Source organism: Heliangelus exortis, chromosome 18 (assembly GCF_036169615.1).
Source record: "Heliangelus exortis chromosome 18, bHelExo1.hap1, whole genome shotgun sequence".
Taxonomy (NCBI): domain Eukaryota; kingdom Metazoa; phylum Chordata; class Aves; order Apodiformes; family Trochilidae; genus Heliangelus; species Heliangelus exortis.
Genome location: NC_092439.1, coordinates 5077952 through 5097976, shown reverse-complemented (window position 1 = coordinate 5097976; position 20025 = coordinate 5077952). Strand labels below are relative to the sequence as shown.

Below are 20025 nucleotides of genomic sequence, written 5' to 3'. Positions count from 1 at the left end.
ATTAAGGCACAATTTTTTTTCTAATTTGGTTGTCTCTCTGTTTTTTTCTTTTAGGTGCTTTTAAGCCTTGTGAATATTTATTGGGCAGCTGGATGATTCGACTTACTGTCTGGTTTATTTTTTTGGTTGCTTTGTTCTTCAACCTGCTTGTCATGTTAACAATATTTGCATCCCGTGCCCCGTTGCCATCTTCCAAGCTGTTTATAGGTCTGATTTCTGTCTCTAACTTATTTATGGGAATTTATACTGGTATTTTAACTTTCTTGGATGCTGTCTCTTGGGGAAGATTTGCCGAATTTGGCATCTGGTGGGAGACTGGCAGTGGTTGCAGAGTTGCCGGGTTTCTTGCAGTCTTTTCGTCAGAAAGTGCCATTTTTTTCCTGATGCTGGCAGCTGTTGAACGGAGCTTCTCTGCAAAGGAAATCATTAAAAAGGGGAAAAGCAATCGCCAAAAACAATTTCAGATAGCAGCAGTTTTTGCTTTCTTGTGTGCCGTGGTGGCAGGATGCTTACCACTTCTTTACAAAGTGGAGTACTCGGCATCACCCCTTTGCTTGCCCTTCCCCACCGGAGAGACCCCTTCCTTAGGCTTCACGGTAACTTTAGTGCTCCTCAATTCATTAGCGTTTTTGCTAATGGCTGTTATCTACACTAAACTCTACTGCAACCTGGAAAAAGAGGACCTCTCCGAAAACTCCCAGTCCAGCATGATTAAGCACGTGGCTTGGCTCATCTTCACAAACTGCATCTTCTTCTGCCCGGTCGCGTTTTTCTCCTTTGCGCCGCTGATCACCGCCATTTCCATCAGCCCCGAGATCATGAAGTCTGTCACTTTGATATTTTTCCCTTTACCCGCTTGCCTGAACCCCGTCCTCTACGTCTTCTTCAACCCAAAGTTCAAGGAGGACTGGAAGCTGCTCAGGCGCCACCTGAGCAGGAAGAACGGGGCGGTGGCCATCGCCGTCAGCGCCCAAGGCGGTTGCGCGGCGCAGGATTTTTACTACGACTGCGGCGTCTACACCCACCTGCAGGGGAACATCGCCGTCTGCGAGTGCTGCGAATCCCTCCTTTTATCCAAGCCCGTGCCCTGTAAACACTTAATAAAATCCCACAGCTGCCCTGCGCTGGCAGTGGTGCCTTGCCAAAGGCCGGACGGGTACTGGTCGGACTGTGGCACCCAGTCAGCCCACTCCGACTACGCCGACGAGGACGATTCCTTCGTCTCGGACAGCTCAGACCAAGTGCAGGCCTGCGGCCGCGCCTGTTTCTACCAAAGCCGGGGCTTCCCCTTGGTTCGTTACGCCTACAACATACCCAGAATTAAAGACTGAGAGGCTTTCTGCCCTCAGCTGCTCTCCTGGAGAGGTGTAAAGCTTCGCAGACCCTTGCCTGGTTTGACCTTTCGAGCAGGAAGCGCTTCTGTAATCACCGCCGAGTGTCGGCTGTAAAAGGAGGGAAGCGGGCGGTGACTCCTTGAGCCATACACTTCAAAACAATTAAACAAATAAATCACTTCCCCTGACTGTAAATGATTGGTAAACCAAATCTGTTACCCCGGTATTTTTACTCTTTCCACACAATAGTGGGTTCTTTTATACAGTTTTTTACATGCTAATTGTGTGTTTCCACGTTGTACTCCGGTTGTACTTTGCTTCTGCTGTTGGCGAGGTAAGTTCTGTTGATTTTGATTTTTTTTTTTTCCTCTTTTGCCAAAGCACAATATAAAGGACAGCTGTTTAATATTAAAGAAATTATTTTTGAATGTGACTTTTCTATAATTAAACAAAAAACTCTTTTGCTAGCTTTGTGTAGTGTATTCAGCATTGAATCTCAGGATAAATTTTACTGCAGGGCCAAAAAAGGGATTAATTCTCCCATATATAACTGTGACAGCAATATAGGAATACCATGTTTCTCTAGTATTTGAAGCCAACGTTCAATTTTTTTAAAAAAGGACTTTTAAAAGGACTTTTTAAAAAAGCACTTGTGATCCACGGTATCTGTAGACTATGAAATAAGAATACTAACAGCTGTCAGAAATAGTAGGTTTGAACACATTTTTCCAGTGGTGATGCATTAGTTCAGGTGAACCACAGCAACTTTCTTCAGTATTATGCAGTTGGGTCACACTATTAGAAGGAATATCCATGCATCAGGGGGTGGTAGCAGTGCTGTCAGTGTGTACAGCTCACACCTTTGCAGAAAGGCTGGATAATATCTGCAGCCTCTTAGAGCATCCCAGTAGTATCCATGAATAGACTGCAATTTTAGCAAATGTAGAGAAAACAGAAAGCAATTTTTGCAATAAGGAAAAGCATTTTTTCAATTCTTTTAGTGAGAGTGAAGTACACTGTGCAAAGTCACCGATTTTTGTGTAAATCGGTGCAATATTTTTAAACCATTCAAGTCCTGAGATCCAAGTGTTTTAAGTACAACTAGTGGTCCATTTATAGGGTTTTAGTTTGAGGTCTGATCAATACAAAGCTATGAATGCATGATCAAGTAAATTCTGTATGTTTCTTCAACAATACACTAAATCAAAAGCAAATCCACTGCCATCCCAGTTACTCTGGAGACATTCTCATTAAGATTTAAAGCTAGATTGCTGTTTTGAGAATTAAGCTGTATATACTGTTCATACAATGAATTTTTATCTTTGTATTGTAAATTATTTGATAGAACACATGATGGGAAATGTGGCTTCAGTTCATTTTGTTAATTAAAGCTACCTCCTAAAATATAGTGGCTGCCAGTAGCAGAATGTTTAAAATGTGGTTTATATACTTTTTGCATTGTAAATAGACATGGTTGTATATTGTCACTGTAATAAAAACAGAATCCTTGTATATCAAAATCATGTAGTTTGTACAAAGTATGGGAGGATTATTTACTGTATGCTGTTAATTTTGTAAGCCAAAATATTCACATGTAAAAGCAAAAGAAAACCAACCCAGAGCTGTTAATTCTTATATTTACACTCATGAATATTACATCAGCAGTTAGCATGGAATGTTACACTGAGAGCAAATAAAAGGTACATAAATATTATTTATCTCTGTTTTTCAAAAATTAAGGCTGGATATGGCCAGGTAAAATTATTTAGCATAAATAGTGTGTCATCTGCTGTCCACTAATTGTGGTGAGAGTTTTGGGAAAGAAAAACTTTCTTACTTGCTAGCAAATTTACAAGTGGATTTATGATCTCGGACTAATGACTCTTGGCATGCAAAAGGTTAAAACCTTCAGGGAAGTGTTTGTCCTCTGATTAAGCAATCTCTTTTTAATAAAGACATTATTACATATTGTATTGGAGTCGGAATGTTTTCAGTAGGGCTTGGATGATCACATCAACATGGTTATGAAGTTAGAGTTATCCCAATGGCTGATTTTTAATGCAGTCAGCCCAGTCTCTTCCAACACACCCAGGCTGTATCTGCTGGGAGAGGTTAAAGAGAACACAGGCACTGCTGGTTACTGAAATCAGCCTGCCAGGACTCAGTGCTGCACAACTTGCCTGTCTCAGCACCACCACGGATGGATGATCCCATGGGGACAATCCTGAGCAATCCAGGTATTCAGTGCCTCCTGCTTGGGGCTTTGCTGTCCAAGCTGCTCTCCATATGAAGTCACAGGATGCTCAGTTTTCATACTCAAAACACCTGAAACTTCACAATTTATACTCATCTGGGGTGTCTGGAGGAAAGAAATCCTTTGGTTTCCCAGAGTCTAAACCCAGCTGAAACTTTGTACAGGGACAATATCACATACCTTGCTTCTAAACCCTTCTGAACACTTTGTCTATAGCAGACAAAAAAAAAAAAGAATTTGTTGTTGACTCTAAATAAATGAAAGCTTATAGAATGGAGAACGTTTGTTTCCCTTCCTCATCTTCTCCTTTTGTGAGGAAGCAGCTTTCTAACAAGAACAGTCACCAATTAAATTGCCAGAGCTGTTGCTAAGGTATTCCCTGTTTCCACATAATGAGTAATTTCTTACAGACAGCTGTCAGGCTGCTCTGTGGTAGTATGCTGGGAGATCTCTTGATCTGAAATGGAGCCTTTTTTATTCTCTTACAAAAATAATCTTAGGAACTTTTTGGTTTAAGTCCCTTTTGCCTTTTTTTTCATTTATTTCCATCAGAATTTCCTGTGTTTAATCGTAAGTTTACTCAGAAATTTCAAAGTTATATGAGAATACTTTTCTCCAATAATTCTTCTGACCTTGATTACTATTTTTAAGCCTTAGGTTTTAATTTACAGGGTAATATTTTTCATTCAAAGCACAAAGCAGCTTGTTTCATATGTACTCTCCATTTAATAATTTTTAATTACATAGATGCTTTTGATCTTTTACTGTTTGCTTAAGTTTATTTTTAGCAAGAGTTTTTTTTTCTTAATATTACTTTTCCCATATAGTACAATAGGATCTGGCCAATTTAGCTCTAGAGTTAGTTGAAGATAAGTAGATAAGGAAATTAATTAAATCTGAAATGGGATAACGCATCACAGATTACTGGGGTTTTTTCTCTGTTGTATGCTGTAAGAACTGAATTGAGATCCTGGTATTGATTCAAGAAGATGGAATTTGAATATGTGTTTGATAAGAGTTGCACATTCCCTAAGCCAAGGGAGAAGTTCTCATCTCTTCAAGGCTGCAGTCTTTGAAGGCACTGAGCTGAGGTTTCCTCCTAATGCCTTGTACATTTCCAGAGACCAAGCTGATCAGAGTACAGTTGAATTCCTGAAATTTAACTGTTATAAGGAAGACTTGGCATGCTCAAAAATTTCCAAGTTGTCAAATCAGGGTAGTGATTCAGGGTAGCTGATTTATGCTGAAAATTTAATTAATTTCGATGTTTGATACCTGTAAATTCGTTGTTTCAACATAATTTTCTAGGTAAAATGTTTTTTTCAAATATTGTGGATTACTTCTGAGCAATTTCAGATGGTTGCCATGCCTGGACAAAGAGAGTACAGTGCTGTGAAGGTATCACTGTTCTTTAATTCCTTGTTGCTACATAGCTTAAAAATTGCTTTTCCACAGTCTGCAACAGCGTTGCTTCAGTGAGTTTAAAGACTGCACTTTTTGTCATTAAGTTGATGAGAAAGCAGCCTGATTTTTCCCAATGCTCATAACCACGGGGGTGTACACGTGGCTGTATTTATTCACCGAGTTGCCTGCAGCTTCATCGCCTCAGTTTGATTTTGCCCGTAGCCTTTGGCACTCTTGGCACTTAATTTTTCCCCCAGCAGACGCTGTTGGGACCCCCTCTTTCCTATAACATCCCCAAAGTTCACGGAACTTCCAGTCTTTCCCGCGAAACGCGGGGCAAAGGCGCGGAGGAGCGGAGCGCGCAGGCGCGGAGGGAGGCGGCATCGCCGCGGTTGCCATGGTTACTGGGGGCTCCCGCAGGGGCCGCCGGGAGCGCGCGCCGGTCTAGAGTGGCGGGCGGGAAGCGGAGGGCAACGGCCGCGCGGTCCCTCAGGGGCAGCTCCTTCCCTCAGGGCTCGCCCGCTCCTTCCCTCAGATGCCGCTCCTTCCCTCAGGAGCCGCCCGATCCCTTAGGGCCCACCCGCTCCTTCCTTCAGGGCCCGCTCCTTCCCTCAGGAGCCTCCCGATCCCTCAGGGCCTGCTCGCCTTCATGAGCAGCGGCTTCCGGACCCGCGGCAGGAGGAGAAGGAAGAGGGCCGCCCGCCCCAGCCCGGCGTCCTCTGCCACCTCTGAGGGCGAGGAACCCCTCAGTCCCTCCGGCTGCTCCCCGCTCTCCTCCAGCTCCCCGAGCGGCCAGGAGGAGAAGGAGGAGGAGGAGGAGGAGCGGGCGGCGGCCTCCCGGAGCGATAGGTAACCCCTGCGCCTCGGCCCAGGTTCGAGCAGGCCGCCCCTTGCGTGAGGAGCCCGAGTCCCGAGCTCGCCTCCGTCCGCTTGAGGCCTTGCTTGGGGGTGGAAGATTATTCTACGTAATTTTAGAGATTTGTTTACCTAGATAAGTGTTTCAGGCGACTCTCACTTTTTTTTTTTTTTTTTTTTTTTTTTTATGATTTCTTGGGAAGCTGCAGCAGTCTTGGCTATGGGCAGTTAAGTGTTTGTAAAATGGGTTTGTAAAATTGCCTGTAGGCTGCTGACCCTCAGGGTCTTTGCAAGTTAAAATGGTGCTTCAATTCCTGTCAGCCTTTTAAACTGCAGTAGAGGGCTGCTTTACCTAGTGTATGTACCTCTATCCAGAGTCAGCTCTGTGTGCATTCATTGCACAGTTCTTGTTCCTGTTTGTTCCCTTTTCATTAAATGCAGACTTAATTAATAGGTCTTTCTGTCTGCTGCTTGGCAGGAGAGTAAGCAAGCCTTTTACCTCCCTTTAAAATAGAAGGGCATGGAGTGCCTGGAATACAACCTTTGCAATGGTATCTTCACCAATCTGTGTAGTAACTAGTGGTGGATGTAACTAACAAGACTGAACTGAGCTAAAAGTGCCAGTGTGGTAAGGGAAGAGCAGCTGAGCTTCAAAGCAGTGTAGGGTTCCAGCATGGCTCAGCCTCCCATGGAGAGCACTGCACACTTCCCAGGTGGACTGAAGGGCTAGGGGCCACACCAAAATTTTCTTACAAGGAATTATTGGAAAAGGTGCCGAGAATCCAGGGAAAGTGTTCAAATTCAAACAGAAATAAAAGCTTCAGAGTGGAAAGGCAATTAGCCTGTTTATAGTCCCTCCTGTTCCAGGTTTTCTGTTACCTCTACTTTCACTCCTTCCTGTTAACCAATTTTGTTAACATACCTTGACATTTTGTAGTGCCCCGTTCTACTACAACTACTCCATGTCTTTGCAGCTTGAGATGCTGCTTGAAACAGCTCTCAAGTTCTGGGCCTGTTGCTGCAGTCTTCCCTGGCAGTGGTAAGATTGCAAGTGTTAGGGCCTGAGCTGGAACAGTCTCATTAAACTGTGGGCACAATATATGCTCCACTCAAGCAGAAACTCCATCTGAGTAACACTGCTGCTGTGTTGTAATAAGTGTCTACCCAATGCTCATATAGCAGCTTCCGTGTATAACTGCCAAGATCTCAAAGGTATAATAATACAAAAACACTTCTTACACAGCCACTGCCTCCCCCCCTCTCATATGCACACACTCTCTCAAAGATTCTTTTTGTTGTTGTTGTTGTTCTCTTAAAACTTCACAAAAATTAGCCGGAGGCGGGCATTTAACGTGGGAAAAACAGTATTTGCAGAAGAGAGGCTTTAAACAAGGCTTTGTGAAATGGTGTTAGGCATTTTCATACTTTCATTATGGATCAGTGTTATGTTTGATGGCATGACTTAAGTGAAGATATATGGTAAACGGTAATCGCAATGTGTTCTATTAATCAGACTTCAGTTCTGATGCCAAATGTATCTGATTCAATTTAAGATACTTAAATACAAATGTGCTCTTGAGAATGTGGTACCTGGAGAAATCTGTTACTGTAATTATTCCAAAGGGGGGTCATAGCTGTGACTATGCTAGCATTTCAGAAAGTGGCCCCATGAAATTCAAGGTCTATGTAGCTAAAATCCATAATCAGTGTGCCAGGGAGAGTGTGGCCCATGGCTGGGCTGCACACTGAGGATTGTGTTCTAGGCTGTGGTCTGGTGCAGTCTGAGAGCTGCAGAAGAGTAGAAATGTTTTTCCTAACAGTTCTTCATATTCAGCTTTTTGTTTTCCTGTTTAACCTTCGTTTTCTGGTATTTCTTTACTGTGGATTATTTTTTTGAGACATTAACACCTTGAATTTTAATACTACTGATACAAGAAAACACATAGTAAATGATATTTTTCTTAATGCATTCCTTCTACTAGTACTTTTTCTCAGGTTAGTCTAATGTGTCAGCATTACTGTAGTACAAAGTGCCATAATGCAAATTGTGCACAGCAAAAGAATGTATTGAGGAAGTATCCCTGCCCAAAACTTCAAGTCTGGACAAAGTTGTGATGGTTCCTGAATTTGAATGCAAAAGACTTTTATCCTTATCTTTAATAAACTTTCAGAGAGTTCTTTTCTAACAAAATGTGTTACTATGTGCTCTAAAGTTGCATCCCTTATTATATATCCCTGTTTAAAAGCTGTCTCTGGTCTTTGGGTTGAAGCATAAAAGCCCTGGGGTTCTGCAGAAGGTTTCAGACAACACTGGGCTTGGGAAGGCTTGGGCTGTGCTGCCTCTGTGAGTCAGGGTGTTCTTTCAGTTCAGTTGTGCTGCATCTCTGTGGCAGCATGGTACAGAGAGGGCTGGGGACTGACTGTGGGGAAAACAACCCTTTTCCAGGTTAGTTTCAGGGTGAATCAGTTCCCCTGGACGTGTCAGAGCATGACTAGCCACACGTGGCTAACAGCAATGGAGAAGAGTAGGACAAAACTCCTTAGCACTGACATTGTTTCTCAATGCTTTGTGCCACAGAAATCTATTTTACAGATTACTAGGATGCACAATGTTTTGCAACAGAGTACTGCTGTTCCCTGAGACCATTATACTTTTATATTGATGAAAACCACATGTGCTTAAAAGATTAATTTCAGGAGCATCAACATAATATGCTTGCTTGGATGGCTCTTCTGTAGCTTGAATTCAGCAAACAGAATTATTGTAGTGAAGTAGGTAGGTATTTCCAGAGCCCATACATCCATGTGAAATACCAAAGTGAAGTCTAGTTTCACTGTTCTGTTGTTAAGAAAAAAAATCTCTATAAGATAAAAGAAACATCATAAAGAAATCTATTGGCATGTTTTCAATTTTTGTTTACTTAGAGTCTAATATACTGTCTTCTGCTGTATTATAGGTATAGAATATCATAAAAGATATTTCTGGCCTTAGGGCTAGGATTGCTGCATTATTAATGAGTAAAGAAGTTATGAGTGAATTATGCAAGGTATCTTATTAAAAGTCTACTGGAACCTTGTATAATATCATCATATGCAAACCATATTTCTTAAGCATGTTTCCCGTGAAGGTTTTTAGGGTGGAAAGCTACCTATTAGACTGAATGGATTTTCAGTGCTCTTTGAGAGCATAAATCCAGTTGTAAGGACTTGCAGGAAGAATATTTTTGTTTTCCCTTTTCTCATGCTAAAGGCCACTCCATTCATGGAGTCTCTCTGTGACCAGGAGCAGGATGTTAAATCTCTTACTTCCCATGGTTCCCATGTGTTCTGACACATGGAAAAGGTGACATTTTGATGTTTCTGGTGTTAGGTTTTGTTCAGTTCCTGAAAGGTAATGCCTGAATCTGTTCCACAGTTGGGAACAGTGGGAAATAAATTAATAACAAGTTAGAATTTACTAAGTGGAACATAAGGGGGATGGCCAGATGGACTGGATGAATATGCCATTGATCCATTCTGAAGATTAACTAAGGTAATAGAAAAAGAATGTCTTTGTCACAATATACCATAAACGTAATTTTTCAAGGCAGTAGCACTGCTTAACTTTTCAGTCAAATATTTTATAGATAAAGGTCTTTTGCATTTCTTGTTTTTAATTCAGGAAGGCTGAAGACTCTGAAATCACAGGGAGCAAAAATGAGTCACTTTTGAAAGATAATCTTTCACCATGGGAAGAGTGGTTCATTGAGAAAGAGAAGAAACTACGTGCTCACTTAGAAGATAGAGCTAAACAGGTGAATACATCTAATTAACTTTGTTATGTACAAGACAACATAGGAAGCACCAAAATGTGGGATTTTTTATTTCTTTTGATTGCAGAAGCAGTTTTACCCATTGTTTTTTAGTGTCTTGAGCCTTCATAGTGTTTGTGTTTGACAGTGCTGACATGATTCATGCTACATGCATTCTCTTTTACTAAATGTTATGCTTCATTGAAGTGGTGCTGTATAATATTTTGCTTATCCAACTGTCAGTTAATGGTTCAAGTTTAAAGGATTAAAACATTTATATAATTATAACCTTGATTTTCATCATGAGTACATATGACTGCATGTAGGTAGTAAAACACGACAGGGCGTGTGCTGGGTGTAAGCATGCCAAGCTACTTGTTTAGATGTGAGGCACGGTGTTGTTACCCACTTAGTGTGTAATTATACAACTGTTTGGTGTCCTTTCCCAGGATAGGTTTCCTTGTTCCAGCATTTTTTCCCTCTTTCCGTCTTTTGCCCCCTTGCAAATAAACATTTCTTCACTACTGAGGCTGGGGCAAAATTAAATGAGCGTGCTGCAGCTTTTCTTGATTAACGTATTTGTTGTTGCATTTGATTAAATGATACTGTTGTTTAAGATCAAATTGCAAGTATTGGGTAGTGGTTAAAACAATCACATCAAAGTTAGATGATTTCTCATGTTAGTTACTGATTTACTATTTGACCTTGAGCAATGTCCTAACCTTTCCGTGATTCACTTTATCTGGAAAGTGAAAATAACATACAGCTGTTTTATGTGGGCTGTCTCATGCTGTTTATAAAACACCCACTGCTGGAAGGTTCTGGAGCAGTCTTTTCTAGGTCAACATAACACCAAAATAGTTTGTCAAAGTTGAGAAATATTTTCTGATCCATTAATATTCACCCCACATTACATTACTTCCCTTTAAGATTCCAGTTTGGGAGTTCTTCTCCCTGTTTTGATTTTTGAGTGCAAAAGGCAGCGTAACATCATTTCTAGGGTCATGTAGAAAATGTGGTTTGTGTGTAGACTTCTCATAGGGTCTCAATGAGGAGCCATTTATTGTGTATCACACAACAGTATTTATTCAGTACTACACATAATGTAGAAGATATCTCTCTTATATTAGGAGCAGTCATAGGACAAGCATTCCTTTATGTCCTGTGGAAATCAGTGAGACGGTAAATGTTTTGGTTTTAATGTGTAAGATGATGTTAAGCTGCAACATATATATATTAATGAAGGAAAAAATTTCAAAATCTAATGCTTACACTGGTTTAACTGCAGCACTCTTTCCAGTATTGAGTGTGCTGGTGTAGGTGGTCACCACAATTCAAGATGAATGCTTTTCTTTCATTAGAAAATGAGTATACAGCTTGAGAAGATGAAACAAAAGCAAGAATATGAAAGGAGGAAAAGGATAGCTGAAGAGAAGCACAAGGAATGGGTCCAAAAAAAAAGAGAAGAGGTAAATATTGCTTCGGCACATACCATGCTTAAGTAAACCTGTGTCAAATTTACATGAACTGGTTGGACAACAGTGGGTTTAGCTTGCTGATTGAATGGCTGTTTTAATTGAAAATTATAAAACCACACCAACACAGTTAAACATTTTTCTAAGACTGATTTTATTTTTTCATAAGGTACAAAGAGGTTTGTTTTCTGACAGGTCAGATAACTGATAGTTGGCCTACATCTTGATCACTAACCTTCTGCTAATTATAGCTGGGGTGGTGGTCTTCAGTGTATCCTACTTTTCTGACTTGTTAGGTCCAGTGCCTAAGCATTTTGGGTTAAGTGTCCATCTAACTGTTGTAATGTCTTGTACACCAAGTAGAGCCAGAAGCAGGATTTAGTCAAGTACCATTGTGGAGAGGCAAATAGTATGCTAGAATTTAGAGGATAATTGAGGTGTGAGGCCAGATTCAGGAAATTCTCAGTAAACCACAATTAGCGATTGGGAATTTCATGCAAAAAGTAATTTCTGAGTACAATGAAAAATTTTTTTAAGTTCTCTTGAGAGGGATGCTGAAGTCCAGGCTCAGAAGCAGACACAATCCTGACCTCAGCGGGGCACTGTACAGCTCCATGTGACACAAAGCAAGCATGTGTTTTGGGTGGCAAAAAATGGGAATGTTTGGGAGTTCTGGGCTTGTTCAGCCCCTACTGTTTGGTAGGCAGAGATTAATGTCACTATTTTAGAACTCTAGAACCACTAGAATAACCTGTATTTGGATATAACCCAATTACTTCAAATACTGACTAGATGATTGGCAAAAACTGGACCCCACACAAATTCTGCTCTAAGTATGTGTAGAAAGGATTCTTCCTTACTAAAGCAACCAGCAGAAACTAAAAGATTCAGCACAAACAATGCCATTTTTCTCTTCTAAAATGCAAAGGAAATTACCTTCCTTGACCCTGTTCCTCAGCTCCTGTAAACTTCTACCAATGTGGGTCTTCCAAAGACTTTTTGGTGATTTACTTATTAACATATTTTCTGTTGTCAATGGGAATACGAGGTCTTTTATTGTAATCACATCAGCTCAGAGGACATAAGAAAAAAAATTTCTGCCTGGGCTTTATCATACTATATTTTGGAAGGATAAGGTCATCCTTAGGCCATGTCCCAAGCTTTTACCAAAAGTAATCTGATTTTCATTTCAAATAGATGATTCATTGGCTGGTCTTTTCTGTAAACCACACTCAAATGAAGAACACACTGAACTTAAAAGCTTAGTTGTCTTTAGGGTATTAACTTTGGTATTGCATGAACCTTACCACTCCAAGTTTCCACAAGATTATGTGTTTATCAGCACACAGACTGAAGGATAAATTTGTCACTTCAGTGACTAAAAAGGTGTTTAAAATTGCATGAAGTTTCAGGTTAGATTCATGAGCACTAACAGTTATGGTTTTCTTGGGGAGCATGTATACATCTCATATTTGGGAAAGCTCATTTTATTTCCTTCTAGAAGCATGAAAAGGGGTTCCTTGACTTGTTTTGTGTTAGATGTAATAGAGTTCTATTTTTAACAAGTTACAGAAATATTAATCAAAATATTTTAACTGTAACATAATTTGACTGTGTCCTTTCAAATACTTTCTGCATTGTTGAATAGCAAATAAGGCATCAGTTTATTATTCTTAATAGTAAAGATGAGCAAAGCAGATTTTAATCATAGAACTTTGATGTTTAACTTTTTTTTGTTCATTTTTTCTTTCAGTAAGTCCCCATTACTTACTGAAAAATACAGTTTTAATGGAAAACAGGTACCAAATAGGAAAATTCTCTTTGATGCTTTTTTTTTTAAATTTTGTTCTTTTAGTTTAGTTTTCTGTTGGCCGATGGTCTTTATAAGGAGGAAAAATCAGCAAGAAATACGAAAGCCTAGAACCAAAGCACTATAAAATAATGAATGACATGTTTCTCTGAGCAGACTTCCCTTTCATGGTGTGCTGCATGGTTCCTCCCAAAAGAAAGGCTTCTTCCATCTCTTACTCCAAAGCCTTTGTTTAATGTGCACTTTATCTCACCATTGCTAATATAGAAGGCAGATTGTTGGGCAGCTTGAGCATGACTTTCAAGTTAAAAAGTCATGCTCAATCCTGCTCTTTCTTTCATCCAATGACTTGTTAATTATTTTGTGAGGAGTGGTACCACTTCAACAGAAGGGGTGGAGTATCTTCTCATCCCAGCTTGCAGGCTGGTAGATAGAGTCTTCTCCTCACAGTGGGACACGTTAGTTTGAATCCCCTCAGGCAGAAAGGTAATGAAATCCGGATCTTCTCTCTCCTAGGTTAATGTTCTAACAGCTGAACTATTGTTCTGAGTCAAAGCTGTGGTTGATGCTGCATTTTATTTAGAGCCTGATGTGATATGGTTTTGCTGACAGTTTAGACTTGAAAGAGAGATGTTCACCTTTTTCAAGACTGCACCCTTTCAAGAGAAGAATTTGTGAGGGAACTTATGTATCTAGCATAAATACCTTCCAGCCTTGAGAAACCAACATCATTTAAACACTTAAACTTTCTGTTTAGGTGCCCATGTCTGTCTTTATGGATCTGAACTTTTTTTTTTGTAACTCTGGGCTTAATTTCTTGGGGGGGGCATTTCTGCATATTGCAGGGGTTTCAGCATCTAGACCTGGACTACTTAACAAGACCTTTTTTCTTATTTATTTCAGATATGTCTTTACATAAAACTTTTCTGTGAGGTCGTGCATGACCAGTGCCAGGGGTATAATTTTAGCTTCTACCTGAATCTTGATTGTGTCCAAACTTACCTTTAGATTTGTGTGAGAAGAATGAACTCATTTCTCATGGTCAGTGTTGGAATGAGTTTTCAACAGACCTGTGGAAGAGGATTTGAGGGTGGCAGCTTACCTGCCTTCCATTTGGAATGGTAGTTTGCTTTACTGATTTCACTGAAAAATAAAACTAGGACACCATTGTTAAAAATTACAACATATATTCCTGTCCCAGAAATACTGAGGTGTCTGAAGTATTTTTAAAAACATCTTGAGTAAATAAGAGTAGTAAACATAATAACATAAGGAATCTTAGTGATTTTAAAATTATGTTTTATGACAAGTTATGTTTAAATCTATTCTGTCTGGAACCTAGTGATGAACTGGTCCTGTCTTCAAAGAGCTTACAATGTAATTTTTTCACAGGGTTACGATAACTTTTCTTTGTAATTATCTAGTAAAATTAACTGTATTCCTCAAAAGATTTGCTCACTGAAATACACTGAAAAGTTTCTATTCTGTTTTGTTGATCTGTTTCCTATAGAAAAGATGGAAAAGGGAACAAAAGCTGAGCAAAGAAATGGCAGAAAAAGCCACAAGGGAACTAGAAAAAATGCAGTTAAAAGAAAAGGCTGAAGTAAAGTATCAAGAATGGTTAAAGAAGAAAAGAGCTGAAGAGGCAGAAAAGAAGAAAAAAGAGCAGGTATTAGTTAAAAATTTTTTTGGATGAGGTTATCTAATCTGCAATTATGTTAAATATATGGGCTCATTAAATGGATTAGAATTTATCATATGGCAGTGTTGTACATGAAGAAAGTTTTCAAAAGTTGTAATGTTAGTGCTTTGAACACAGTGAGGTGTGATCAGCAAAGCAAGATGCATATTAATGCATTTTTGTTAATAGTCTTTGCAAACCCACTGCATAAGCTGATAAGAAGACACATACAATCCACACAGTATGTTGCAGGATGACCCAACAGAAAATAGATGGCTTGCTCTACCAGCCTACTATATTATATTAGGCACCATTAATATATTATATTAGGCACCCCCACTGTATTATTATTAAACTTGCACATGTATCTCCTTAAAAGCATTTTTTCGTATCTGCCTGTACCACGTGATGCTAGAAATTCTAACTTATTATTTCATATCAGTTGATCACCTGTGTATTTTTTTAGTGAGCTTCAGAAGACCTCTTCATGTAAGCTTCCTAAAGCATGGGCTTTGAGGTCCTCTAGTTCACTAGAACATATACTTACAGGGCTACACTTGCAGGAATCACCCAGAATTCCTCTGAAATATTACATAGTGGTAATAATTATACCTGAAAACTGTGAACTGTGTGACCAGATACCTTTATCTGCAAAGCTCATTGTTTGTACTTTTATTCAATTAACATTTCAGTATAATTTTTCAGTAGAATATGTAATATTATAGGAGTACTACACTACTGTTGTAGCTAGGTTTGGGGGAGGATTGTGGTGAGAAGAATTCGTCTGTATTCCCCCTGTAATTACAGCAGTTGAAGTACAGAACACATTTGTATTTCACAAGTTTACATAATAATGTCTTCACATTTACTTTAAAATACTATAAGCTGTATCAGATCAATTTTCAGGCCTTAAAGACCTTGTAGTATTTCAAAATTTCCCATATAACTAAAACACACTTAAATACTCTGTACTGGTGGTGTTTGTTTTCTGCAGAACAAACTGATTCTTTGACTCTGCTGAGCCACTGAAATGCACAGTGCAAAGACCAGGAAACCAAGAAAATGAAAGTTATCAGACAGCTTTAAACCACACACATCTTTTTTTGGTCACATCTTCATTATGTAGGTTCTTACAAGCCAGTTTCATGGTACCAATTAAACTTAGTTTAAATCCAGATGCTACGTGTAAACATACTGTTTGTACTCTTACTGCTGATTAATGGTTCCCTAAGCCTGCTCTAGGCTTGGAGACAGCCCTGTCGTGGCTGATGGAGGGTTGTACAACTCTGTGTAAATGAGGAGTAGAAAGCTGACCCAGATGCAGTAGCTTCTTTAGGCTAACCACAGCAGGACATGCCATTTATGTTCAATATATCTTCTACTGTGTAGTCTCTCAGAAAGTTTCTGACAGCTTTTTCTCAGAGAAACTAGAATAATGAGAAGGCTGATTTTTTTTTTTTATTATTATTTAAGATGTAAAGGAAAAAACCACAACATTTCTGCTTTCAGGAAAATGTATTTGTATTTGGAAACATCTTTGAAATAGATTCAGCAGTCTGGGAATCTGTGAAAGGTTTATTTACCATCTTGTGTATATTGTACAGTGCCTTTGTCTACCAAATACCTGTCATATATATATTTTTTTATTTTTAGGAAAAAGAAAAAGAAAAGAAATCTGAACTACAGGAGAAGAAAGAGAAATCAGAGAAGATCTTTAAGGAATGGCTACATAATGCTAGAAATAAACCACGCCCTATTTTAGATGGCTATGGCTTCCCACCTGGGAAGTCTGCAGGTTTGTACTTCTACTACATAGATGTAGTGACTTAGGTTTGTGGTTCCTGTCCTCTGATTTTTTAATGTAAAATGAATTCTTTTGAAGGTTTTCCTCCAGGATCTAATTTTGGCACATGGTTTAATATCTCATATGTTACAAGTTAGAGAAGCCTTCAGTCCAAGACCTTCTGTGCATTTTTTGTAGCCCTTTGTGTTATTTGGGAGGAAAATTGTATTATTTGAGAGAATAATGTGTCATGTTGTGGCATAAGTGGTTTTGATCTTACATTGCCATCAAGGGTTTTTTTTTTTTTTGATCTTCATTACTTCTCAATAGCTGCAGTCACTTTAAGTGATTTTAGAGAAATATTTCACTAACTGTTGTTCATGCAGGAAAATGTGTAACAGACTTTGATTTATGCAGCATGAATACACTGAGATTGCACTGCAGACAAATGACTGATAGAGGAACATATTTCTGCTGTTGCATTTTAAGTTTTATTACTGTTTTTTGAGCATTTTGAATATTACACAGTATTTGACCTTTTAATTTTTTAAAATAGGGGCTAATAATATGCCAGTAATTGGTTAAAAAAAAAAAAAACAAACGTTGCAAGATTTATTATTTTGTCATTACGTGATGCTGTCATCTTTGTTAGTCAAAGTGATTTTTGTAACTACTTGCTTTGTAAACATTGTAGTATAAATATTCTTTTTTAGTTATGGGTATTTTCTAAATGTTTTAGGCTATTCTGATGGAAATTCCTATCCAGTTCCAGCATACTGTAACCCCATTCCTTGGAAACCTATACATGTGCCTCCTCCAAAGGAAGAAAATCTTCTTACCATGAAGAAGAGCAGGAGAGCTGCATCTTGTCAGTCACGTGTGTCTTCACATATGGTAATTTATAAGTCCAAGAACAACCCTTGTGTTGGATCCTTGTGCAGAAAGCAGTTATAGTACAGAAAATAATGCTGGTTTTATGATCTTGAGTGGAGTGAGCCATAAATACAAAGTTCTAGATGGTTATATGTCCAAAACAGACTGTGTCTTTTTAATATTTATGAAGTTTTTTTTTATTTACACCCAGATTACCAATCACCTTTTTACTATGTGTTTTGTATGCTGCATTTTATTAAAAAAAAAAAAAAACCAAAACCAAAAAACCCAAACCAAATAAAGTCATATTTAGCCAACTGTAATGGGACTGTTCCTCAATACCAATAAAGGCACAGGATTGTTTCTTCCTTTCCCTTCCTTTCCTCCTCTGTTGTTGTTATAGGAATTATTTTGTGTATGCTGTTATTCTTTTGGGCTGCAATATTACTGGGTTCTTTTAAATATGGTAATTTTAACAGGCTGCAACATTTTGCTTGATGAGTGAGGAATCCAAGTCCTGTGTGCAGTCACAGGGCTGTGATGTCACTGGTGTCACAGAGGTGTGGTGGGACAGCTCACATCACTGCAGTGCTGCAGTGGATGGACAGAGGTTCTTTAGGAAGAGCATCTTGGGGTGGCAAACAGGGGTGAGAGCAGGAGGAATGCATGAAGTTTTGTCTGGGGACACATGATTAGCCAGCTGAGACTTAAGGAGTTAAGATTAAAAAGAGAGACCAAGGTGGGCAATGTTGTGTTGGGTGTCTGCTACAGACCACCTGCTCAGGAAGAAGTGTGTGATGTTCTTCAGGCAGCTGGAAGAAGCCTCGTGCTTGCTGATACCTGCTGGAAGGGCAACAGAAGCAGGGCATGAGCAGTCAAGGGAGTTTCTGGAGAACACTGGTAACTTCCTGAGCTTCCTGGCACAGCTGGAGATGAGAAGGGGAGGCTCTTTACTGGATCTGATGTGTAAAAACATGGGAGAACCAGTCATGGATGTGAAGGCTGGGCACAGCTTTGACTGACAGGAAGGATCACAACCCTGAACTTCAGGAGAGCAGCTTTTGTCCTTTGCAGGAGCTTGTTTGGAAAAACGCCACAGACTGTGGTCACCAAGAGAAGAGATGTCCAGAAGACATGTCCAGTGATTTTTCAAGGACTGCTTCCTCCAAACACAGGGATGGTCCATCCCAATGAGAAGAAAGTCAAGCAGGAGTGGCAGAAAGCCTGCACGGATGAACAAAATCCTGACTAAAATTAAATACAAAAAGAAATAATGGAGGAGAGGGCAGCAGGTCACTCTGGTGGAATAAAGAAACCCCATTCAAATGCCATGAACATTTTTCATCAAAACAAAAACAGAAAAAATGCCTTAAAGAACAATGTATGAATCTTTGTGAAGAAATGAAACTCTATAATTTCATTGTAATAGTGGCTAAAAATAAGTACAATTGCTACCTCTGTGTACTACAGATTTAAATACAAGTGGAAGCCCATTTTAATACTTGAAGATCCATAATTCAAGCTGACAAAGTAGACAAAATCTAGTAAGAATATATTCCATCAGTTTATCATCTACAGTGGGTGAAGAAGCTGGTCTGATGCACTTCTACTATCACTAAGACATCTTGTCTCCACTGTGGCCATGATGGGTCTGTGCTTGTTACTTCTGTGTGTAAATCAAATACCAAGCATTTATGAATTATGTAATATACACCTTGGGTTGTGATTATATGTGGTAATGAGTGTCTGCTAAGAGTGCCTGACTTTCTGCAGTTGAGTATTGGTCATAGGGCATACAGAATAAAGGCTGTTAATTTTTAATGCTGTATTTATTTAACAGTTTATTTTCCTATTTATTCTAGTACATAAATAAAATGGACACCTAATGGAACTCTAATGAAAGAAAACAAACTGCTAGCAAGGCCACTGCCACGACTTACTAGAATGTTTCCTGATGCTGTTTATAGATTATTTCCATATTCTAAAGAAGGTAAAGCTTTTGGGTCACTGCAGGTTTGGTTTTTTTAAAGTGGAAAATAATTTTAATGGGTCATGCACTATTATCTTCTGTGTGTTTTTTGATAATTTCACTATACACACCTAGAAATCTGGACTCCATAAAATATGCAGGGTGTTAAACTTTTTCTGTTAAGTAGGAGAACATGGACCTCACAAAAGTCTGCACATTATTATCAGGATGTGATACTGAACTCTGTGCCCTTTTTTTCTTTAAGAACCTCTGTGATGGATTAGTATGAAACTGGTGGATTAATGGATTAGTTGTCAGTCTCCAGCTACCTTTGCCTTGTGGACATCACTTGAATGTATATTTATGACTTTGCATTTGTTTTAGCATTTATTTGCTTGTAGTGACATAAAATGGTCTATTTTATGAAGATAGGCACTGATAGCGTTTTTTTAAGAGTGTAAAAAAAAAAAAAAAAAGGTTTTTTTTCTGCTGTAAGACATCATTGACACAATTTCTGTTGGCTCAAACAGTGAGAAATGGTTCGTCTGCCCAAATAGAGTTGTCCTTCAGGAGTGCTTGTGATGGATGCTTCAGAACCCAGGATGAAGGGTTAAACTCAAATGTGTATTTGTCAGGAATTGGGACTATAGCAGGACATTGTTGAAGTTGAGTAGTTTTCAGATGCCTCAGCCAGGATAATCAAACTGATTACTGAAAGGAATTCTAGTGTAGAGAATTTAGAAAATACTAATAAAAATCTATAGCCATTATTCTTCCCTCTCAGCCAAAGATAGTT

General features: G+C 39.1%; 2 protein-coding genes across 6 annotated transcripts in view; both read left to right on the top strand.

The window, feature by feature from the left end:
- LGR4 (leucine rich repeat containing G protein-coupled receptor 4) overlaps positions 1-3305 on the top strand; it is a 72411-nt gene extending 69106 nt beyond the window's left edge. Inside the window, exon 18 of the mRNA XM_071761629.1 lies at positions 55-3305. Coding sequence (XP_071617730.1) covers positions 55-1331 — 1277 coding nt within the window. The 3' untranslated portion in view covers positions 1332-3305. The remainder of the gene's footprint in view (positions 1-54) is intronic.
- Positions 3306-5410: 2105 nt separating this feature from the next.
- On the top strand, positions 5411-19717 carry CCDC34 (coiled-coil domain containing 34). Of its 5 annotated transcripts, none has more exons than XM_071762184.1 (7): positions 5412-5841; positions 9509-9641; positions 11000-11107; positions 14434-14592; positions 16258-16399; positions 17127-17281; positions 18335-19110. In XM_071762184.1, exons 1-7 carry the CDS (start codon positions 5528-5530, stop codon positions 18452-18454), a joined length of 1131 nt encoding a protein of 376 aa, XP_071618285.1. In that variant the 5' UTR covers positions 5412-5527; the 3' UTR covers positions 18455-19110. The 5 variants fall into 5 exon arrangements, with proteins under 5 accessions (XP_071618289.1, XP_071618285.1, XP_071618288.1 ...); XM_071762187.1 differs by lacking the exon at positions 18335-19110 and adding an exon at positions 19123-19717 and having other exon boundaries at positions 5413-5841; XM_071762185.1 differs by lacking the exon at positions 18335-19110 and adding an exon at positions 18069-18312 and having other exon boundaries at positions 5413-5841.
- Positions 19718-20025: the final 308 nt, after the last annotated feature.